Here is a 25,091-nt window from a genome sequence, read left to right as displayed (position 1 = left end):
AAGAAGGTGGTTAGGCCAGGTCAATTATATGGAAGCAAAAATGCACACACAGCTTGTGTGTGTGTGTTAAACTGGCCTAACGAAAACGATTTTAGTCCATAGTGGAGATGAGCAACCCTTGAGCACGCTCGGATTCATCCAAACTTGAACTGTCTGCATTTGATTACCAGTGGCTGAAGCAGTTGGATGCAAACCTAAGGCTGCCTGGAAATCATGGATACAGTTTAAGGCCATACACATACCAAACCGCAGTGGATTTCACACTGCCAATTCGTTGCGGATCCCTTGACTGTTAGTTTCTATGAGAATGTATACTCTCAGGGAATTAACAATCCCGCTGATCAGAGCATACATTACTTCCCTCTGCTCTGGCTTGCTTCGGATCTCCCGGCGTCTGGATGCCCCGCTCAGCCAATAAATGTCTGTGGTGGGGCAGCGCATAGATTGGCTGAGCAGGACATCCAGCTGGGAACCCCCGAAGCAAGCCGGATCGTGGAGCAGATACAGTATGCTCCGACCAGTGGGGGGGTTAAGGGGGCTGTCACTTACATATTTGCATCGGGATGTCAATCCCACTGCGAGTATGGATTCTCATCAGGCCTGATTCATACATGCTGTATAAATAACAGCCTTTCCCCGTCAATAGCCGTTGTTTAACTCTACTACAGCCGAAATGAATGAACATGATTATTTATTCCAGCCAAAGGCAGTGTTAAGCAATGGCCTTTTTTTTTTTATACAGGGTGTGAACATAGCCTTAGGCTGTTTCCATGTTTTCCATGACTCTCTAGGGCTGCATTCAACTACTTCAGCCACCAGTTATCAAATGCAGAGCATTCAGGTTCACTCATCTCTAGTCCATAACATGTTTTTTCATATCAGTGAAAAAATGTAATCAATTAAAATTGAGAAAAAGATATTCTTTAGGCTGCTATGACATTTTTTTTTTTTACTGACACTGCTGAGCCAAAATGAAGAATAGATTCAGAGAGGGTGTGAAAAATAAAATGGAAGGACATACTCTGCTCTAGATCCACTTCTGTTTTTGGCTCAAAACTGCAGTGGTAGCTTTTTTTTTTTTTTTTTTTTTAATGCTGTGTGAAAAAAACAGCCTTAGTTAAAAGGGGAAGTGCTTACAGACCTTACCAAGCTGTAGTTATTAGCGAATACAAAGGGCAAAAAAATCTAATTCCCAGGTAAAACAATGGAAAGAACAAAGAAAAATTTCCCCAAGATGAAAATCCAAAGCAATGCCTAGCAAAAGATGTTGGTTGTTCCCAGCTGTGTATAAAAATTTGGGGCAAAAATAGAAAAAGGAAGAAAAAAAAAAGGTAGAGAAAGGCTATGTTCACACAGTGTTTTTTAGCTCTGTTTAAAATGACGTCCATCATTTTGAGTCTAAAATTATGGACGTCATTTAGCTGTCTGGCCTTTCCTTGGTGCAATGACAGCTGTTGGTACATTATTCTAGTTTGGGATTACTAATTGGCCTATGGATGCAGCTTAATTGAAAAGTCCATTGAAATTAATAATGAAAATGGAGAAAGAACAGTGACCAAAGAAAAACGGTGTATAAATAACTAATAAAAAACATCTGTTGTTTGGAAAAGGTGTCCGAAAATAATTGTCATGATCACTATTTTGATGTCCGTGGCGATAACGTCTGTTATTCAATACATTGTGCGCATTGGACATCCATCTTTCCATTGACTTCAATGCACTACATAGCAGTCAAGTCGCGGCAATAACGGACATTTTAAATAGCAAAAGCGGACGCCTTTTCTCTATTTTTGACATTGTGTGAACATAGCCTTAGGAAGACATCAACATATCAGGAAAAAAGAAACTCAAAGCAATATACCTTGGGGGGAAAAACTATAAAAACAAAAGTAAACAAATAGGTGGAAACAGGCTTGTGACAGATTTGTAAGAATTCATCTAAATGAAATTGGATTTACATATAGAAAACCCAAATAAAAACCAGTACTAACAGGGTACTAACACCAGGTGGAGTATTTTAATAACTGCAGCAAAAACTGAATGTATGAAGCTAAATAGAGTTTTCTACCTAGTTCTCTAATAAAGCTTCTGGACTAGTATGGACATTCAGAGTATTTTCCACCATAAATTAGCCCATGTTCATGACCCTCCTCAAATGTACCTGTCACATTACAAAAACTTTTACATATTGTAAGGGCATGTAAAAAACTTGACCAATTGCTATATCGAGTATTAGAAAAGTGGGTGGCTGAGCACTTCTCTCCCTACAGCAAACAACTGAGAAAGCCCTATAGATGTACATTGTGATTCCATCTCAGTCACATGATAAAAAAAAAAAACAGAGAGAATGCACACACTTCTTCAGACTTGTTCTATCAGTTGGGGTCTGAGCCCCTACACCCTTACTTATAAAAGTTTTGACATGTCTCTACAATAAAGTGAAAGTGCACAATTAAAGGGGTGGTATCACAAAGCAAAGAAATTAAAGACTGATGTGTTATATACAGTATATGTACTAATGTGCTGATTTTTGTAAAGAATCTTATATGCATGTACCATATTTCTTCCTGGTTTCCTCTCTGAACTGTGACCCTGCAACAGTGCAGAAACTCTCCCATAATTCCCCTTGCTGCATGTGAGGTTAAAGAGTCACTGTCGTATTTTTTTTTTTTGCAGAAATCAATAGTCCAGGCGATTTTAAGAAACTTTGTAATTGGGTTTATTAGCCAAATCTGCCATTATCTGCATGTAAAAAGCCTTTTCCCAGGTCCCCCCCTCCTTCCTCTTTTTCATCCACTCTGAAAAATCTGAAAATTGTGACTTGTTGCAGGAGACGTACCCTGTCTGCTCTAGGGAGAGGGGAGGGGGGAGGAGGAAGGAGGGAGTTAGCCGGCAGCAGAAAGCAGATAACAGAGGATTACAGGCACAGAGCTGGGTGACAGCTGTAATCTGAGCTCAGACAGGTCACTGGTGACTGTCACAAGAGATATCCCGTGAGGGATTTGTAGATTAACTCTTTGTTGTCCTGTTTTGGTCTTTTCTTTAGCTCTCTCCATAGGAGAACAATGAAGACAGGGGGGAGAGCTTCAAACTGCTTTTTCATGATAAAAATGCATTTTTCGGATAATAAACCCAATTACAAAGTTTCTTAAAATCGCCTGGACTATTGATTTCTGCAAAAAAAAATTCACGACAGTGACACTTTAAAGCTAACTTCCAGTACTAATCAGACAGATCATGTGACTGGGATTGAACTGAGCATAAGTGACCCAAAAAAGTGGATGGCTGGCGGGACGTTACAAAGGTCAACGGGTTATGAAACAAAGCAGTACATGGGGGATTCGTGAGCCTATAACTTTCAAATGCTTGTAAATTTGGATATTTCATTTAACATAACACATCACTATAGACCTAGTTTACTTAGTGACTACACCCCTTTAAGTGACCACTTTAATCGATCCATCACCCTAAGGGTCTAGTCACACATATATTTTTCACTCTGCAAATTTGAGTTCGCTATTTTCCATTAGCAATCTGCCATTTCCATCCTTATTGCATCTGTATTTTTTGCTAATCTGCAAAAATGGAAAAATAAGTGTCTGCGGTATGGATCACAGCCCTGTACACAACTATGGATGTGTTAATGTGACCATTGACATACATTGATCCTATTTTCTGTCTACAGTTCCGGATCTGCAATTGCAGACATGTGAATCGGGCCTTATAGTGTCCTGGAGGGCAAATAATTGAAAAAAAACTTATCCTCATCAGTCCATGTATAGGCTTAATGTCCTTAAAGATATCACACTGTACAGCTTCACAACTCCATATTGCTAAGATTTCTGTACAAAACATGTACGTTTGCCTTGTAGCCTTAGTATCCTGGGCTCAAATCTGACCAGACCTCTAAATGGAGTCTATTAGGGACACTGAGATATGACAACGTTTGTACAGCACTGTGAAAACGCATTGCTACTATATAACTATTACTACAGATCATTAAAAAATCAGCACAAATAACGTTTTACACCTTTTTCCCCTATGCATGTCAGCAGGGCTATAATATCCTCAGCATTTGATCGTCCCATTGATTCCAATGTAAAGAAATATTGCAGCAATGACTTTCCCAGCTGTTGTAATGAAGGAATTCAGGTTTTCATCTACACACTTAGTGGATTAGCTGTGGATTTTCCATCTAGAAGAGCCACCTAAAGTCTGCAATTAAAGCATATTACAACCAACAAAGGGATTCATAAAATTTCTACTAAGAAAGGATGGGAAACCTTCGGCCCTCAAGCTGTTGCAGAACTACAATTCTCATCATGCCTGGACTTTGGCAGTCCAGGCATGATGGGAATTGTAGTTCCGCAACAGCTGAAGGGCCAAAGGTTCTCCATCTCTGCTTAAAGTATATGTATTATTTTTTTTAAGCAAATGTACTATCAGATACAAGTGTTGCACAAGTGCTTTTAAGTGGGGCACGGGGAAGCAGTGTTTTTTTTTAAACCATGGCCAGGTTCCTGCAAATGGCACCGTTCTATTACCAAACACCGACTCAGGGTGAAGCATTGAAGGCGGGCTGGCCTGCCCCCAGAGTGATGTAACCCCCTCCCCTCTGTGACGTGGCCTCTTTAGAATCAATGGAGCCACTTCATAGGGGAGCGGGGATTTCCTCGCACTGGGGGTGGGCCGGCCCACCTCCAGTGCTTTTGCCCGGGCCGGTGCTCGGTAATAGACATCTATTCATGTGCAACATTTAAAGTGAATGTACCTAATGGTACATTTGTTTTAAGTAAAAATATGGAAATCACTGCTTACCAACTAACCGTTTGCAATAAAACAAAAATACACTTTAAGCTCAAGATGGTGTTGTAAGAACATTGAGACCAATGAAACGACTACATAATCACATACTCTTCTTCTCACAAGCAAAACAAGTTTTTACATATGAACTTTATTTCATACATTTCTCAGAGAAGTGAGTTTGACACTACAAAATTCTGACATCAGTAGCCTCACATGTGGTCCATGGTCCACCAAAGGGTTGTACTTAGCAGTTCAGTGCTTCCGTACCAGTGGAAAGGTCTTCATTGCTCAAGGCTAGGTACCCTCTATACAGCAACAATTAGGTGTGCATTAAAGGATGGCTGATTCATGATTTAGGATGATACGATTAATGTGTTATCACAGTCTACATGCCTAGTTTTCCCACATCTCCATTCACAAACAAGTGGTAGAAATACGGTAAAAACTAAATCATAGCGTAGCAACCGGTCCGATTATTTACAAACTTAACGTTTTCTTGGTCTCTCCCACTGTTATTCACAAGGTACATTTCATTTGCATTGAAAAAAAACAAATAGACTTTTTTTTTCTTTAAAGAAAGATCCATTCCTTTCTATTTATAGCATAAATATCATATAAATCTTTTATTACAATAAGGCCTTTAATCTTTAGATCTCATATTATTCAACATAGTTGGGTTGTTTTTTTAGGCCAAGTCAACCACTGGCACAAAGTCCTTAGATCTCTGGAAGGGTCTATGGAGTTCTCAGGGTCCAAAGGGCAATATAAAAAAAAATGGTGACCCTGTTTTGTTTTTTATTTTTACATTTAGAACATCCACCTGACCATTTTAGAGGGAGGGGGCAATTTTAGGATATTTCAATACTTTAAAAGAAGAGGAATTCAAACTCCCAAACATCTACTTTGTTCATCCGTTCTCTGCTAGGTAGGAGCCTGGCATAAAACTGCTCCTCCTGACCAGCTCAGAAGGGTTTCTTTGCATTTTTTAATTAGTTTTTTTAATCAATACAAAAAATAATTCATTGTAAATATAATATATATTTATATATTTATACATATTTTGAATATATTTACATTTATATCCAACAGCGATAATGCTGCATATGTGCTCTGGTGAAGGATGGAAGGGGCTTGGGTGCTGAAATATATTTTCTCAGAATATTACAAAATTAACAAGAAAGGCAAGAAATTAAGTGTATCAGCCTTGAGTCCTTAGATATCCATCTCGGAGCAATAGCATAGCTGGCTTTGCCATGCCTGATATAGCTTCATGTCACTGACCAGGCCTATTCTTCCTACTGTCTCTCTGCACTCTTTATCCACTTGGGAGTTCGTGCTTTTTGCCAGCTGTCTCATGCTTACAGAATTGCAAGAGAAAAACAGTGGATTCTGCCCTGTGTTCTCTTCCCAACGTGTGTCCACTTTCACGGAAAGGTCCACATACCTTGGCGTTCTGCAGAATAAGTCAGTGCTATTGGTAGTGCTCTTTAGAGCTGGACTGCAGAACGCAAGGTGTCTCATGTATTTATGCTGCCATTTACATTTTGGAGTTTGGGGAGGCAGGGTTCATTTGGCATAGGGTCTGGGGAAAACACAGAATCGTCACCGGACGAGGAAGCAGAACATGATGAGTCAGGGAAACTTGGAGAATATTGTTCCAACGGGACACTGAGGTCGAGATACTCCTGTAAAGGGGAATAAAGAATGACTTTAATATACTTGGATATACTGTAGGCAATCCAATCAACACAGATGAACATCTCTCCTTTCAACTAACCTCATTGCTGGTTAGTGTGAGTATTCGGTCCAAGTCCTCCACCAGCTGCTTGAAAGTAGGCCTATGTGAAGGAATGGCGTGCCAGCAGTCTCTCATCATCATGTACCTGCAAAGAGAAGGTGCACCATTGTGAGGTCCGCAAATGAGATCTATTATACATTATCAGACCCATATATTATCTGCATGTGCCAAGGATGGTTATATATGAGGATAAGCTAATCAGTGAGCCAAAGTCTAGTAAAATGATCTACAAGGAAGACAGATATAACAGATGTAACTGTGGGTTATGGCTTACTAGCCATCATCAATCTAGATAATTTACTACCAAACAGACAGCAGAAAAGATAAAAAAAAGAAAAGAGGAAAAGTTCAAAGTGGTTATCTGACTGCATTAAAAAAAGTTATCCATGTTTTTAAAAAAATGGTAAACTGGCCCAAATGCATTAAAAGGATCAGTAATTTACTGATCCCCCATTTAGGCTCCACAGGTTCACCAGTCTTCCTTCTGAAGTGCATGTTACATGACCACTGCAGCCAATCAGCAGCATCAAAGGTCAGCAACCATACTCCTGGCATCACCATTCATTAAAGAGAGCCACAATGTCCGTATGGCTGCAATGGTCAGGTGATGTTGGCTCCAGAAGACTGGGATGCTGACCGAAGCCTGAATGGGGGATCAGCTTGGGATTGGTGCCACCAACTGAAATGTAGAGAATGAGAAATAGCTGTGCACCATGGAAGGGGCCCTTACGTTCTGAATAATAATACATTTTGGGGGCATTAGTGGAGACTCTTGATTGAGTACTTCATTGGAATTTTTTCACTGATCTCCTTGAGCTCAGTGATTGCTGTGTTTTGATGGTTGATTTGTCATTGCCCCAACTAGCCAGAATCCTGCTCCACACTGATGAGGGGCAAATACCCCAAAACGGCTGTCTGTGGATGGATGCCTGCCTTGGCAATCCCTTGTCATGCCACAATACTCGTAACCGAGGCTCCATGGACTCTTTTTCATAACAGCTGTGAGAGCAGTAAAAGCACCTTGTCACTACTCTAAAGAATTAATGTAACCATCACAAAATATACTTTACCATAATCTATTTCATTACATTATGGCACATAATGATAGATTGCCACAGGAAAACCCCTGGTGTTGTCAAAGCCACTTACAGTTCATTGGTGCAGTTGGCTGGTTTGTCCATGCGATGACCTTCTTTCAGTAGCTTGAAGAGTTCCTCAACAGGAATTCCAGGATACGGAGAACCTCCCAGGGTAAAAATCTCCCACATTAACACACCAAATGACCAGCTAAAGACAGAAGAAGAAAATACCTCAGTATAACAAACCTCTTATAATGATTGCCCCTGGCAGAAGAAACTTTTACAGGAAGTATTTAATACTCGGGTCAATATTATTGTATGGATCATACATTCTAGGTATACTAGGTGTTAAGCTAGTGAAGCGCCCTTATGGTCTGAACCTGGGATGGGGTTAGCTGTTGTTATACTACAGATGTTCAGCTCCCTGATCATGTAAAATAGGCCGTATCCTTCTCTACCCTTATGTAAACCACAGTAAATATTGCCAGATGAGTCATGAAGGTTAATGGGAATCTGTCAGCCTGTTAATGCTGCCCTCTCTGAAGTCGTAGTGACAGACATGGTAATATCAGAGCTGTGTCATTTACGTGTAGCATAGTTTTTTAGGACTTACAGATGCAAGAGTTGTGAACATGGAGTCCTGTGTATTTATGAGCTTTGGTCTCCCCGCCCCTCCATTGCTGATTGACAATTTATTTTCTATTACTGCACATAAAGACAAATCTGTCAAACAAGATGGGGGGAGCCCCCAGATCACAAATGTGGTGGATTCAGTAGTGGCTGTCTGTCAGTCACTATGTTATGATGCCCTCAGAGAGAACAGCATAAGAAGGATGATTGGTTCCCTTTTCCAGGACAAGTTTTCTGGTGGGAAAAAACCCCCAAAAAGTTTAAAGGTCCAGGTGCCTAAATAAAAAATAATGAATACTCCACTATTCAATTCCCTGCCACACTGATTATGCCCCAGTTCTTACTCCTCATCGCTTACAGGTCCCATGTAAACATGCAGGAAATGCCCATCAGTCCATTACTGGTTGAGCCTGGTCACCGCTGCAGTCAGTGACCATTCCCTGGGTGTCAGAACTCTGAAAATGATGAGCAATGGCGGCTTGGGCATTGTTGGAAAAACAGTTGGAAGCCCTCTAACATTTAGGGTACAAACACACACACCGTACACGCAGCGTATTTACTGCTGCGATAAGCAGCAAATACGCAGCAGATTAGATCTAAATAACTGAACACAGCATCAAATCTGCTGCGTATACATTGTGTGGGTTTGTACCCTTAAACTTTTTTTTTCTTCTTTAAAGTGTTATTGTTACTTAAATATACTATTGACATATGGTTGAATGCTGAGGCCCGCTCCACTTGCCAGATATAGAAGTACTCGGCTCTCTTCACTTTCTGGCTTGGCACGCGAACCAACTGATTGCAGGAGACAGGCTACATTATAGTCTATAGAGCCAGTCTCCTGTAATCAGTGGAAGATCCTGACCAATCAAAAGTTTTGAACTGTTTGAGACATGTCAAAAGTTTATTAAAAAAAGAGCTTCATTTCATTTTCCAAACTGATAACACTGTCAGAGTATTGTTAGGGCAAGGAGACACATGGGTACAGTGATTTAGGCGCCTGGGAATGCCTCTTTGACACTTTGCATAGGAGGTTAAACACATTTTTCTATGTTTTAGAAGAACAGACAGATATGACCTAACAGCTATCTGACAATTGTGAGCATAAGTTGCATCGAACAGAGTCACTTTAAATGCAAAAACACTTTAAGTTTTAGTTCAGCATTCAAGTAAATACCATATGGCTCTGTTTTTCCAAAATTACATTTTGCCATTTTTGACCCTTTATATTTCCAACTACCAGTTGTGATTTAGTATGCACCATCATAGGTTTATTACCTTGTATAGAGATACAACAACCAAGAGGGTGTAAAACTTCAACACCCATGAGTCTTTGTCAACCAAACAGACAACAACTAATGAGTTCACAACTTACACGTCGCTCTGATGAGTGTAAACCCGATCAAAAAGTGCTTCAGGTGCCATCCATTTTACAGGAAGCCGGCCCTACATAGAGAAAAGGAATATTATTTTAAAACAGTGCAGAATCCTATTTACTAATAGGACCAGTTCTAGGGACATGTATCAAAGCTATTATTAAGATGATCTGACCCACTAAGAATGCTACATTCCAAGGAGTTTGACTACTTGTAACTCACTAAATGTAATACATAGAACGTATTAGGAGCAGCTGTAGGAATCCATGATCACAGCTCCAGTCAAACACCTCCTCAACACAGTCTTAAGGCCCTATTACACAGGACAATAATTGTGTGGAAAATTGGTATATCGTTCAAATTGAAACGATAATCATCTTTTGTAATTGCAGGCATCAATTGAAAAATCATTTGTGTGCCATTGATTAATTAAGAGCTGACCCTAAAAAAATTGCTTTGTCTAATAGAACCCTTATATGCAAGAGTGAACATAGGACTTATGGTGCATTTACACAAGACAGATTTATCTGACAAATTTTTCAAATCCATTCCTGGCTTTGCCTTAAGAAATCTGTCAGATAAATCTGTCTGTGTAAACGCACCATTAGAATCCCTATTTTATTGTTGTTGGAAGTACCAATGAAGTTTAGATTATCGATCACCATTTGAGTTGAGCTAACTTTGAGCATGCTCGTAAGCATGCGGCATTTGCGGCTGCATCCAGCTTCCCTAGCCACTGCTAATCAAGTGCCGCATGCTCGGGCTCAGACAATCCCAACTCTAATCACCGAAAAGATAAAACATACGCCATCTTTGATGATGGAAAATATTATATATCATAGGTTTTAGTGGTTAAGAGGCTCTGTTCATATAAACCTAGATGATCAGTGTTTTTGAGCTTATCTCCTAGGATATTCTTCCTCAAATGCCAGAAACGCACTACAAAATTAAAACCCAATTTTAAGTTAATGGAATTTGTCATGTCAGCCAGTGTCGGACTGGGGTATCTGGGGCCCACCAGAGGGCCCACCAATGACAAACCAATGAGGAAAGACATGTCAGTCAGTGTTAGTGCAGGTTCTAAAGCTGGCGGCCCATCGGAGGATCCTCCGGTCCTCTGGTGGGCCAGTCCGACACTGATTTCAGCCATCGCCAGCATGACTGTAGACTGAATATAGAATACATGAAACCTGGAAGAAACGTTCTTACCCGCCGGCACAACTTACATTTGTTGTTTTCTTATAATAATCTATATTGTTGACGTCTCTTGCCAGACCAAAGTCAGCAATCTTCATGACATTGCTCTCAGTAACCAGCACGTTCCTAGCAGCAAGGTCCCGGTGTATACACTTAAAAAATGTAAATACATACAAAAATTACCATATGGGGTTTATATACATATATACCAAGGCCATCAGATGCGAGTAAATGCAACCCCCTTATTCTAACTGAAAATGAATATACATGACAAGTCCTTATAATCTTATAAAATATCCTTTGAATTTAGTTCAGAGACACAACTCTTTTACTTATAAACTTGGCTTAACTTATATACTATATACTTCACTTAACAGGAAAGATCCTAATGACACATTATTAAATAAATGACCATAATCCAATAGTATCTTCTATTACAAAACCGAAGAACCATGAAAAAAGCAGACGCCCAGTGCATTTCTCTCCCTTTATTATACCTTTTGTGATGCCAAGTACTCCATACCCCTGGCCAGCTGATAAGTGCACGATACCAAATCTTTGAAAGTCATCTGCTCTCCAGGTACCCTATTAATGTCATAGGAGTATTCCATCTCAACCGGTCGCCGTGCCCGGAGGTACTCTCGCAGATTCCCCTTAGCAGCATATTCTACAATTACATATAAAGTACCTGCAGAGAGACAGCATTGTCTGTTAAAGATGCTACATAAATACACACACAACATTACAAGTGGCATTAAAGCTGAGTGCAAGGTGTCTAATAACTGAGGAGCTCACTAACAACTACCTAGTCGGTACTTGAAGAAGACAAACGGCGCTAAACTCACTCATTACGCTGCATGCTAATAACAGGACGGAGGGAAAGCTAAAAGGCTGCAGCAGTCTCCATTACATTCTGAAGGCTGCATGTACTTAGACTTTACAGCAGGTGGTCATTAAAGGGTGAACTCCTTCTCTTATGTCCTGCTGGGCGTTCTTTCTCTTTCACCTACTAGTGACCTGGCCTAAGTAGTGACCTGCAACTAGTCCTTTTATTATTAGTGACAAAATTATAGACCTTTTGTTGTTTAAAGCTTCTTACCTCCTTGGGTGCATGCACCCAGCAAGTTTATGATGTTCTTATGCTTTCCGATCATTTTCATCATCTCCATCTCGGAGACCAGATCTGCCAGGTCTTTCTCAGTAGCATCATCTATACAAGTAAAAAGTAGGTATTGTTACAATAGACAACCAATACATGCTGGTCAATGAGTGACAACTATCCAGCTCACAACTGCACACACACAGGAGGTTGGGTCTCTATGTAAAACCATATATATTTCTTTCTTACAATCCATTTTTAGGCTATGTTCCCACACAGTATTTTGCAACCAAAACCAGAAGTGGATTGAAAACAGAAAAAGGCTATGTTCACAGTGTCAAAATTGAGTGGATGGCCGCTATTTAATTGCAAAACAACCGCCGTTGTTTTGAAATAACTGTTGTTATTTGCCATTAAATGGCAGCCATCCACTCTGTGTGTGAACATAGCCTTTCTCTATTTTCAGTCCACTCCTGGTTTTGTTTCCAAAATACTGTGTGGGAACATAGCCTTGAAAATCTTTTTAAAATAAAATTTGAATTATGTTTCTGTATAAAATTACATAATCTGGGCTTTAGAAAATAACATTTAAAATCCAAAATGCGAATCACAGCACCGCTCACTTAAAGGGGTTATCTAGGCTTAGAAAAACATGGCCGCATGCTTCTAGAAACAGCTCCTCTTTTGTCATCAGTTCAGGTGTGGTTTGCAAATCAGCTCCATTCACTACGATGGAAGTTGAATTGCAAAACCCCACAAATACTGGAGATATATATATATTTCTCTCTCTATATATATATATATATTATATATATATATATATATATATATATATATATATATATATTTCCATATTGATGAAAATGTGTTAAAATATTTACATGTGAAACTAATCTACACAGATTTAACAAGCTGTCATTAAAACATCATAAAATGTATTTCACCACTAGCAGCTTTAGGTCACAATGTCTCACTGTGTCCCATTCAGGAGGTCATTTTATTTGGTGGTAGCTAAAAAGCTATTTCGCTAGGTGGCAAAAGTTAAAAGCTTTAGGGCGGGGGAGGGGCAGGGACAAAAATTACTTGCAGACAGGATTTAATGGAAAAAGGCGGTCACAGGACCCTGGGATCACACTTCGGCATGGTGGCAAAAAGGATTGCATAATTCAAAGGAGCGAGGCTGTAAATCTCACATCTTTCCATAGCTGCTGTCTTTAAATCACAGAGAGGGGCAGCAATACTGTCAGAGCCGCTGATTTATCTGTAGGGTCAGGAATGTGACCTGGTCTCCCCCACTGAGAGGGGGGAAAAAGCATCACTCCCCAACTCTTTTACCTTTCAGCATCTTCACAGCAACTGTCACAGATTCCTTGGGCCGGTCTTTGTCAATCCCCAGAGCTTCAGCCATAACCACTTGGCCAAAACAGCCCTCGCCAAGGGGCTTACCCAGCGTCATTCTGCAGATAAAATAAATAAGTAAAAATTACTACGTTTCAAATCGAACACTTATGATGACTGCAATGAAATTAAGAGGGCTTTATTAAAACCAACAGAAATTAGGAGGGCTATATTAAACCATTAACCATATACTATATTATAAGGTTAATAAAGGTGGGTTTAGGAAATTAACAAAATTCCAAAAATTTCAAAAAAGTTAAAGGGGTTGGCCACTTAATAGTAAAATTGCTCAGTGTACAGTATTACTAAATGTACTCATTGTATATTCTAATAGCAGGTCACTGTGTACTTCAGAGCTAATGTGAGGTACACAGGGAGCTGCTGTGAATATATACAGTGAGTACACTAATACTGTACATTGAGAAATTTTACTATAAATATTAAGTGTCACCCAGAGTATTGAAAGAATTAAGGCCGTTAGTTATGTTACCACTGTATGTGCACATAGGTATACTATACTGAAAATAAATATAATTATAATTTTACCTGAAATAACCTATACAGTCCTTGGTCACCTTCCAGCCTTTGTTTCAGGCTCTGAAGAAGCGACTTGTTTGACTGTGTGACCTGATTGGCTGTTACAGTCATGTCATCACTTCAGCAGTGTAAAAACAAAGGCTTGTATGGCAGCTTGCAATCTTGCAAGTTTTTGTGCACACCTTATTTTACTTAAAAATGCAATTTTTTTGTGTTTGTCGGACAAAGGAAAATGGATTGTTATAGAAGGGATGCGGCTTTAGTAAAAGTGATTTGTAGTCATTTTTTAGACCAATTTTTTATATGCGATGTTTGAAAAAGTGAGGAGATTTTGGTTCAACTTCACTTCAATTAGTGTAAATTTACAAAAAAATAAATTGGGAAAAATGTGCAATTTCACCAAGCATGACGAAACCATATGATATAGTGCAACCACTGTGCTGTAAACGTAAAAAGAACACATGCTCAGAGCTAAAACATATGACCAACGTTTTAACTCTACATGGGTCTTCCTCTAGAAAGTTGTCTGAGGAAACTGTAGGGGTAGGTTCACACTACAAAACTCGAGCGGAGAATTACAGACACATTCCGTAGCTTGTACCCGTTTTACTGCTGCCCGCCTTTCCGCCCATGCCATAGACACCATTCTATGCACTGGCGGATTCCGCATTCCGCTGTGGCGTGCGGCCGTGAACCGCTACGGGCTACAGAATCCGTCGGAAATTCTCTGCTCGGGTTCCGTAGTTTGAACCTAACCTAGGGAGGAGACCTTGTACATGCTTGGTGACCAAAGCTTTTAACACATGCTCATGTGGGCTGGAGTCTGGCACTGCACCAGCTACTATTTTCCCCACACTTTCCTTTATAACATTAACGTTGTGCTGCCGATCTCTGAATTATCCTGCAATAATAAATCAGAGACTATAGTATAAGTACGTACTTGTCTCTTGGGAATTCCCACTTGGGATCATGAGGAAGCTCATACTCTGACACATTTGGAAGAAGCACAGTGTCAGCACTGGACAGAAGCCGCGTAGTAATCCTCACCAGGGGAGTTGTAGAGTTCATAGAAGAACTGGAATCTGCCGACACCTGCAAGTGGAAAGAGGTCTGTGATATGCGTCCTATGACAGCAGAACAAAGTGTATTCTCAAGGCAGCCCTCCATGTGCAAACTAAGCCCTAGCAAGCAGATGTGCATACATCACTTTAGATAAGATCAACTCTTCAAAGAAGGTAACACACACACACACACACACTTTAAAATGGTTGCTAAAATGAGTGTGTAATCCATAAATCTATGATTTTAAACTTGATCTACTTTTTTATTTCTAAATCAGCATTTTAAGGCCATGTTCCCACGTAGTAAGACACCGGTCGTTCTGTGCCGGCCAGAAGATCTTTACTGCCGCTGAATGCGGATGCGGGCGCATCAGTTTGCGCCCTCATCCAAATTCCCAGCTGCACACAATAGAGGCTGCGGCCGGAGCCGCACGCTCCATTGTGTGCACTGACATATCAGTTTTTGCGGCGCCGCTATGGGTCCCAGCCTAAGTGTATACTATGTGTATACACTCCGGCCGGGATTCCATTGAAGGCAGCACTACATAAGCTACGTAGTAATCACGGCCGTAGTTGCAAATCGGCAACAATGGCTGAGATTGTTACGTAGTTTACGTAGTGTGAACATAGCCTAATGCTGTAAATGACAGCAGATTATTAAGATTTTCTAATAGTTGTGGTCTTAATCTATGTTTCTTTGCATGGTGACACTAAAGGTCAACTGCTGTGCAGCTTCTTTCCTACCCAAAGGTTGAACCCCACCAATCATTATGTTATAGAGTATCTTATACAGTGGTACATCTGTTCTAAAACTTAATTGGTTCAGGAAGGCAGTTTGAGAATAGAGCAGTGTCTTCCCATAGAAAATAATGTAAATGTGTTTGATTGGTTCCAGCACCCGCCAATAATTACCTACAATACCTATACAGTATATTACATTGATAAGGGCCCAGTATAATCCCTACAGTTTAGGAAAGAGCAGCACTATACAGTACAATATATTTAAAACAAGAAATGCTTAACAAAACCAGCAATTATAGTACAGTAGTCACCAACTTCTCCCTCATCATTTACTGTATAGCGTCCCCCCCCCATCCCAGCACTGTAACAGATGGGAGATGGTGGTGCACTGACTGTACTACTACTGTACTGTATATGCATTTGAGCAATTTTATACAGTACTGTATGTAAAGCCTCTCCCGTGCTAAACTCTCCAGGTACAACCCACGATCTCAAAAAAATTTGAATACCAAATACCATGTTTGACTTCTGAACGCCACTACCGGGTAAATTTTTGTTCAGATACGGAACAGTTCAAGTTCGGAGGTATTACTGTATATCACAACATAAAAAGATGTAAACCCCACTTCAATTTTAGACTTTAATTACAAAACCCAATACTTTGTATTTTTTATAAAAATCTGTATTTTGTTTTGTTTGTTCTTTTTTGTTGTTAAGTTTGTTTGCTGTTCCATTGTTTTTTGCTCAATTTTTCCTATCTGCACCAAAATAATTAGACAACATGAAGATTTTGAATTACCTGTTACCATAGCCCTTTTGAAGACAAAATTACAATTTTAGTCATGGAACGTGAGTGAAAGAGGTCTGAAACCAAAGTTATGCAGTTATACTACTTGGATATTCCAACATTCATTAATGTGGGGATATCAAGGCCACATATAGCAAGTCATACAGTTGGGGAAAAAGTCCTGTTGGTGTCCCTTTTCATAGTCCCTTTTCATATTTCCAAAACAATCCACGAGGCTTTCACCATACACAAGTTGTAAGAGGTCCATTCTTGGAAGATATGAGGAACTAGCTTCTATTACTTCATCCATATAAGGGAAACATCTACTGAGCATGACCAGAATACCAAAATACTTGCTATTTAGATTCAAACCTCAGAGGTCAGGCTCAGCCAAACATATGCTGTCAATACTGAAGTAAAACAATTTGTTATGTTTAACATGATATTTTGAGAATAGAATTGCAAAAGAATGTAGGCCATGTATTTTCAGGCTTAAAAATGACATTTTTCCAGAAAAATGACTGTTTATTCAAAGGCTACAAATATTGACTAAAAAAGTAACAGCCACACATGGGTGAAAAATGTACATGCCACTTTATAGTTCTAAACTCACGAATGATTTCTTTTTTTTTTTTGGCGAGTCTCAAAACTCAATTTAAAGCATGCCTGAGAGCTGGCACACTTGAAATCCATTTGGCCACAGGAAGTTTGGATATCTATGGATATAACCATGCCTGGTCAGTACTATAGACAAATCTAATTAAATCAGAATGAGGGTCGCGTGTTGTACCCATGGATACCCGAACTTCCAGAGGCCGAATGGATTTCATATATGCCTGGTCTGTGTACTTTGTGACAGGTACCAAGGCCCAAAAAACAAGGTAAAAACTGTGTGTGAACATGTTGCATCTTACACCAATTCTAGAGTAAGGTATAATCGGTTCATGTTCGCTTAGTGCCTAAGGCAGGGGTGCAGAATTCCCCACATTGTTATTGCCCATCTTGGCTGTTTCTGTCCCTTGATATTCCCTTTAATCCATAAAGGTCACCCTTCCCACATAGGCAACTGCTTACTTAGCCTTTCCCTCATCCCGCCCCTACATATCAGCAACAATATCACCACATGTGCTATAGGCATAATGTATAAGGACTGTATTGCAGAATATATTTTAGCACTAATCAATTAGCCCAGTCCAATGGAGATATCAAAGATCTATGTCAGATGCTAAAAAAATGAATGGACACCATGCACACAACACTAATTCTTCATAAAATCTATGATGACGCTTTGCAGTTTGTTCCTAGCTTTGAATAAGTAGCCCAAACTATGTGAAAAATACCACTGGAATGGACATGTTCAATGTATCATGAAATATAAAAACTGGCGGTCTCTTCTATCTCTACCCAAGCACAATGAGATACTAAAGAATCAGAACACCTACGTATGTAAGTGCACATGGCGGCTGCTAGTCGGCGCAGTAAGGTTTTTTGAACTCTTTATCTACTTTCTGTTACCTGCCGGTGTAGAGGAATTCGCTTGCTGAGCTTGTGGACAACAGGTGGCCCGATTAACGTCTTCTTTTTCTTGGCTCCATTGAGAAAGTGGAATATGACACAAATTGCAATAAAGCCGATAATGAAAAAGGTTCCACCAATGTATATTCCAATTTCCATGTAGTATGGCAAAGAACTGACTTCTTCAGGAGGTTCTGTACCTGCAAAATGATGTTAGGTTGACAAGTGACATAGGGGTTTCAATAGACTTAGTCAATACTCACCATCACAATGCCTTTATACTCTCAAACAACACACCAGCATTCATCAATGCACTGTACAGATCACAAGCACTAAAAGCACAGCGTGAACACCTGATCTCTGCATCCGGGAACCTAGACATTGAGCAATGCCTGTTTTGTGAGTACAGTGCAATCACGCATGGCTAGTACTGGCAAAGATAATGCCCAACAACGGGCAGCACTAGGCAGTGACTCACTACACTTTGACCTGATTTGACATCAGCCTTTTGTTTCAACAAAAAAAAAAAAATCAACTAGATGAACCAATGAAAGACTGCCTTGGGAATGCAGAACTATTCCGGTGAGTGGAGGGGGTACATTTAGTTATTTATTAATAGCTGTAGTTTATTGTTCACTTCTAAAAATTTAAGTATAGTGACAATTTTTGGCTTATAGGGTTGTTGGAGTCTATTAGAAACACACAAAATTACTCACGCATTCCTCCACACCACAGATTTGTCCAGCAGAAGGTAGGTAGTGTTATGGGAACATTACCTTTCTATTTCAAGTAGCTGTCTGTCCCCCAAAGTAAAATAGCAGCAGAAAAAGAAAAGAAAAATAGAATGAAAAGTCTTAAAAGACTGGACAGTAAAGGGGGGAGGAGAGACCTGTGCACCAGAGATGTTTTCTCCGCTGTGGATCAAACCCTTTCTTGGCCACGCCAAAGGGGTTAAAACACAATAGAGAGAAAACATCTTGCTCCCGACTGCATAAAGAGCTCATGCTATGCAGTTTGGGAACTAGGAAAGTAGATGCAGAAGTAAACGTCATTACACAGCTCCATGTCCCACCACCCCCTGACATAAGGTCATAGTAGTAAAAGTTCTACTCATGAGATATATTCTTATACTCATTAAATTTATGGCTTCATGTACTTAGAAAATAATATGTGTCACTAATTTATTCTTGCACTAACCACATTGGTTTCCCTGGACAGGAGCAGTGTTCGTGGCTTACCCCAGCAACACAAGAGGGAAAGACAGAAACCCAAGACAGGAGGATAATACCTGGCAGAACCGTCAACCAGGCAGAGTGTTGAGAAATCCCAATGGAATTTCCAGCTATACAAGTATATTCCCCAGCATCCTCAAAAGAAACATTTCTGACATACAAGACTTCTATCTCTTCATCTGTAATATTAACACCGGCAGCCTAGAAGAGAAAGATGGCAAAAAAAAAGAAAAGAAAAGCAATACCCCATGAGAAAAGGAAACGTGGAGTGTGCTCAGGAGATGTCTCAAGCCTTGGAGAGGCACGTCAACCTTCGAGGATCTCCCTTGCTTTCCACAGAGACCTTCTCCAAAAGACCCAACACACCAAGAGCCACCATGAAAACATTATACTGCAGATTAATGCGCATTGCCCTTCACCAGAAATTACCACCATATATGCATGCAACGCAATCACAGATCATGGAAAACTATCAGACCCACAAAGTAAGGATTTCACTTTCCAGTATAGGATGAGGGGGACTTGCTTTATACTTAGCCAAAAGTTTTAAAAATATAGCTGGATGTTCAGCTCACAATAAGATGTGTTACCATCTCCATCACCTTCATAAAGTGGAGGCAAAGTTAAAAGTTGTAACAAAACTACGTATCGGAGGCACTTGGCCTCCAATGTGTATGAAAGTTAGGGAAGAAAGGCAAAGAGAAGAATAAGAAGGAATGGTAACAGAAATGAACTACTTGGGGAGGTGGGGTATGACAATGTTAGGGGACAGCAGAAGAAATTGTTATTTTGTGAAATCCTTTATCTCGGTGGGGACTTTTCCATGGCCGCAATTAGGTACGGCATAACACCATCTCCAGATTTTGTTTGTCAAACGCCACCTTTGCCAGAAGCACCAAGAGCCCATTTGCAGCCCAAGTGCGGCAGCAGGAGACGTTACCTGGTTCTTTCTTCAGCACTGTGAGCCAGGCTGACTTGTTGGCTTCTCCAATATAATTGGAGACTGTACAAATATATTCGCCAGCATCTGCTTCTGTCACATTGTACAGATTCAGCACCTCAGCACTGGAACTGTTTATTCCTGAGTGCTAAACACGGGCAGGTGACACAGGAAGAAAAACATAAAGCTGTTGACTATAGGGCGTGGTACCAGTTGTCACTACATTTTATAGTCACATATGCAACATGTTCATTTATGATGGCTGCAGAATTTGACATCGCATATTGAATATTAAACCGTTGTTGTCGAGGCAGAAGTCATTTTCAGTCCGGGTCTAGGTTCTCGGCTGAGCACTTCTCTCTCCGGGTCACTGCTCTCCCCTCTTGCTACAAGAGAAAGGCTCCAAAGACTTACTGTAGACTCCCCTGCAGAGAAGTGCTCAGTTGAGTGCTACTTCCAGCTTATTCTAGTATTCAACTGAGGTCTAAGCACCCAGAACCTGACTGATCAAAAACTTTGATAGCCACAAAGTTTTCTTAAAGGGGTTGTCAAGACTTAGGAAACATGGTCGCTTTCTTCCAGAAAAAGGACTTCTCTGGTCCTCACTTTGGGTGTGGGTTTGCATCTTAGTTCCATTGAAGTGATTGGTGCTGAAGTGTAATACCACACAGAACCCGAGGATAGGGGTGGTGCTGTTTTTGCAAGAAAGTAGATGTGTTTCGTCTAAGCCTGCATAACCCCTTTAAATTACAAACTATGGAGGCAAAAATAAATGTGAAATAATATAGGGGTTTTCCATTACTTTTCCAAGTAAGGAAGCACCATTAATGCTTGATCAAAGGGCATCCTGATGAGCAGTATTAAAGGACCTTGCAGACAAGATATGTGCATCTGTGAAAACAATGAAGGCTTGGCAATGTCTGAACTATAATGGACCTTTCATTCTACTACTGGGGGTTGGTCCCCAGCAACCAAGGCCTTCAATGTTTACTAGCGTCCTTGATATGTGATATTTCTTACTCTTACTTTCCACCAATCAAAATGAAGAACAAATAGGTTAATGAAGTTCCATTGACCCTTACTGTTATTATCAATCTATGGGTTCATATAGTCAAGATACCAACAATAACTACTATAATGCATGTATTTATCAAGAATTTTCTTACAAAAAAAACGTAATATCTTTACTACGTAATAGATTCTTACCTTCAAAACCTTCATGTATGGGATCCCATCGACTCCAAACCGGCTTCCATTCTTTTCTACATATCTCACCCAGCGAATGTGGGGCTGGGCATCACTGTATACTTTACACACAAATTCCGCATCTCCTCCAACAGAGGCAGATGTGTTGGCTGGGAGGCCTGCCTGCAGTATCGGCCGATGAGAGGAGCGCTCTGTTATAAGGAACAAAGAGGGGGCACTCTGATGGGTTATCAAAGAAACACAATACTATCTCCCATTGTAACACATTAAAGAAGATGGCACAGTTAAAATAAGGAATCCGCTTTATCCTCAAAATAAATGAAATGTATTATGTTCTTTTATTATTTACTAGCAAGCGTGAATAATTTCTAGAACACTTATTTGACCTTAAAAGGGATCCCTGAAATTTATAACTTGGAGCCATAGACTGTGCTGTAGAGAAATACATGCAGGCATACCCATACAGTACAGTGTCGGTAAAAAGGAGAAATCGTCTGCTAAAAAAAAAAAAACAATTGGCAACAATTTTAGCGTCCCCCCCAAAAAAAAACCTTTAAAAGTATTGGTATTTAACTAAACATTAGGAACTTAATACTACTTATAGGGCATTCTTATGAACATTGGTCCAATAAACAAATGGAAAAGGCAATGCAGAACATACATAGTTGGACAAAAAACGTAGCATTTTAGTTTCGGATACCTTTTTTATGTGCATTATAAAGCGTCTGACACAATTTCTTTAGTGAGACTGTGATACATTATGTGTGTAAAGTGTATTTAAGGACCTTTGACAACAGATCACACATTTACACCACAAGCATACATGTTCAAAGTTATATATGTTATAAAATAAATAAGGGCAGAGACGCCAACGAAAGAGGGGGGGGGGGGGGAATAACTCAAGTCTGTAAACCCGTTAAGTTCCTGGCAAAGGTCCCTGAAGCAAAATCAGTGCCAAGCTGGAAGGGAGGGAGATGTGTATTTGTAAGTAATGGGGAGGGAGGAGGGAAAAACTCAATCTTCAAATGATACCGCCACAAGGAGGACAATAGAAAACATGCTAGTTTATACAGGCTACAGAAGAAGAAGGGGGCATGGATTCCCTGCCCATGTTTCTCAATGCCAAGTTTTACATATCACCTGTGGCAGAGAGTGTTCTAGTTAACCTGTGTGGTTCTAGATTCCACCAAGCCTCACGATGGTAGAAACATTGACCTAAATCTATTAGCTGATACTCAGACTCATAAAAAAGACCTGTTAAGAGAAAAACTTGGTGTCCATCAAGTGCCAACCACTGCCAAGTCTTCTACACTATCTTGCCAAATTCATCTTGGTTGATTACACAGTGGTAACTCAACTTTCACAATACCTCTTGATCTTCATCTCGGAGGTGGCACGGTCGTCGAGGACAAATATTTGCTATAGAGACGTTTTCCCACCTGCAGCAGCTGTCTTCACTTGTTGCACAAGAACTAAGTTATTTTTCGCCCTTTGAATGCTACGAGATGAACGGAAAAGTGCAATAATGTGGGGGAGTAAAGGGAGATTGACACTTTCTAATTTTAATCTTCCTAACAAATTTTCAAATATTAGTACGACTGATCTTTAATTGCTCTCTGTCTTCTACTGGCAAGGAAGGTGTTAAGGAGCGAAGTGTATCCAATCTCTGGGAGCGTCTTACACACACACACATACCATGTTCCAATAAATTGTTTCACAAACAGACGTCCAGAGAGCAGCCTCATGTAAAGCCAGCACACCTCCCTGGAACAAAGGCGGCTTTCATGCAGGTTGCTCTCCCTGGCACTCTGTGGGGAATTGGTACGCTGACGTAATCCTGGCAGCAGCAGCACAAGCACCAACCTTGTTTAACTTGCAGTAAGTTAAAGCGTAGAAGGAAGGGGGGGGGGGGTGAAGGAATCTTAAAATGATCGCTCCGGATTTGGGGCACCGCTGTACAGTACAGGAGACTGATGTGTGGTTTAACAGATATATTTATCAAACTTTGTTTTTCTTCCTTTGAAGTCACAATAAATGATTCCCTGCCTACATTTTACTACCCATTAAGTTAAACAAGCTAGGCACAGTTCACCGAGACCAGACAGAAACAAAGTAATGGAGTAGAATATGATCCTGGGCTCCATAAAAAGAAAAAAAAAAACTTAAGTAGCCCCCTGAATTGTTCCTCTGTAGAAGCTCTTAGTATACAGAATCATTATGCACTGTGGCTGACAGTCCCTGGACTGTCAGAGGTCAGCGCTGGGCTCCTTTCCACTCATGGAACAGACAAGGCTGTGGATTAACTATGTGATGTACGCCAGTTTACCAGCATGCAAGTGTCACAATTTTTGTGTACATCACATTTGGGGCTTTTTGTGCCCCCCTCATCATTTCTTAAACAAAACAAGTGGGTGGAGTTCATTGGAAAGGGTGTTGTCATATAGTTGATGAGATTAGTTTAAATTAAAAAGCATTTCTGTTTGTGGCACACAGAGCGCCAAAGATGGACAAAATGTACTAGAAGGTGTGTACATTTTGGGCACAAAGCATATCTCGAGGGTCAAAAATTTGCCTCAATTTTTTTTTTAACACACATTTTTTAAAAAAAGCATCATAAATCACACATCCAAAATCATAGCTGGAGTAGTTTTCTAAGTTCGGCACATGGACAGGAGAAGAATGAACTTCTTAATACATCTGACGCTCTTTACACCGGGAGAGATTTATACAAGATCAGTGTGGGAGATACTGGCCTCTATAAATTTTCCACCACCACCCCCCCCCTCCAACCCCTGTGTAGATACTATCAGGTAGCTTGTCTTAACAGGGTTATCCAGCGAAAATCTTTTTCTTTCAATTCAACTGATATCAGAAAGTTATATAGATTTGTAATTTACTTCTATTAAAAAAATAATAAGTCTTCCCATACTTATCAGCTGCTGTATGTTCTGCAGGAAATGTCGTTTTATTTTCAGTCTGACACAGCTCTCTCTGCTGACATCTCTGGCCGAGACAGGAACTTTGTCTCGGTTTTCTATGAATCCCCATAGGAAACCGTCAGTAGAGAGAAGTGGAGATGTCAGTAGAGAGCAGTGTGTCAGACTAAAAACAATACAAAATTTCCTGCTTGACATACAGGAGCTAATAAACATGGGAAGACTTGAGATTTTTTAATAGAAGTAAATTACAAATCTATATAACTTTCTGACAACAGTTGATTTGAAAGAAAAAGATTTTCGCTGGACAACCCCTTTAAAACTGGCGTTTCATGCTTTGCAAGTTCCCCTCAAGGGGTTTATCTAATGGAAACTTTCTTGTGTGTGTGTGTGTGTGTGTGTGTGTACATAGAAGACCCAGTAGTGCTTTCTCCAGAGAGGGAACCTAGTCATATCTGGGTGGAGAGAACCTGTGATAGACTGTAATATATATAGGTAATATAATACTAGAAAAATTGGGCAGAAATTGGCACACAAGCACCAACAAAGGACACAAGCACCATGGTGGCACATGCCTGTTGAAGCTTTTATCATCTATAGAGGTTCCTTAAAATAACAATCAAAAAAAACTCTACATCTTCAATTACAATGCTCCAATTGTATGCCCATCAGGTTGCTGCCTACTTCTCCCTGCACTAGTATAACCAATATATAGAGTATACAGTATAGGCGCAAGAGTTCGGCAATAAGAGG

General features: G+C 40.1%; 1 protein-coding gene across 5 annotated transcripts in view; it reads right to left on the bottom strand.

Moving 5' to 3' along the window:
• Positions 1 to 4,934: 4,934 nt before the first annotated feature.
• FGFR2 (fibroblast growth factor receptor 2) overlaps positions 4,935 to 25,091 on the bottom strand; it is a 74,367-nt gene continuing 54,210 nt past the window's right edge. For 2 of the 5 annotated variants that reach the window (XM_069980249.1, XM_069980253.1), the window contains 12 exons: positions 21,403 to 21,593; positions 20,197 to 20,344; positions 18,019 to 18,224; positions 14,861 to 15,012; positions 13,321 to 13,442; positions 11,986 to 12,096; positions 11,384 to 11,574; positions 10,916 to 11,038; positions 9,689 to 9,759; positions 7,754 to 7,891; positions 6,584 to 6,689; positions 4,935 to 6,491 (listed from right to left, as the gene is read on the bottom strand). In XM_069980249.1, the coding sequence (XP_069836350.1) occupies positions 6,324 to 6,491; positions 6,584 to 6,689; positions 7,754 to 7,891; positions 9,689 to 9,759; positions 10,916 to 11,038; positions 11,384 to 11,574; positions 11,986 to 12,096; positions 13,321 to 13,442; positions 14,861 to 15,012; positions 18,019 to 18,224; positions 20,197 to 20,344; positions 21,403 to 21,593 (1,727 nt within the window). In that variant the 3' untranslated portion in view covers positions 4,935 to 6,323. Of the gene's footprint in view, positions 6,492 to 6,583; positions 6,690 to 7,753; positions 7,892 to 9,688; positions 9,760 to 10,915; positions 11,039 to 11,383; positions 11,575 to 11,985; positions 12,097 to 13,320; positions 13,443 to 14,860; positions 15,013 to 18,018; positions 18,225 to 19,312; positions 19,458 to 20,196; positions 20,345 to 21,402; positions 21,594 to 25,091 lie in introns of all 5 variants that reach the window. The other 3 variants (XM_069980250.1, XM_069980252.1, XM_069980251.1) reach the window with 3 other exon arrangements.

This window comes from Dendropsophus ebraccatus, chromosome 8, assembly GCF_027789765.1.
Source record: "Dendropsophus ebraccatus isolate aDenEbr1 chromosome 8, aDenEbr1.pat, whole genome shotgun sequence".
Taxonomy (NCBI): Eukaryota; Metazoa; Chordata; class Amphibia; order Anura; family Hylidae; genus Dendropsophus; species Dendropsophus ebraccatus.
The sequence above is the reverse complement of the archived record's forward strand: the minus strand, read 5'-3'. Positions and strand labels throughout refer to the sequence as shown.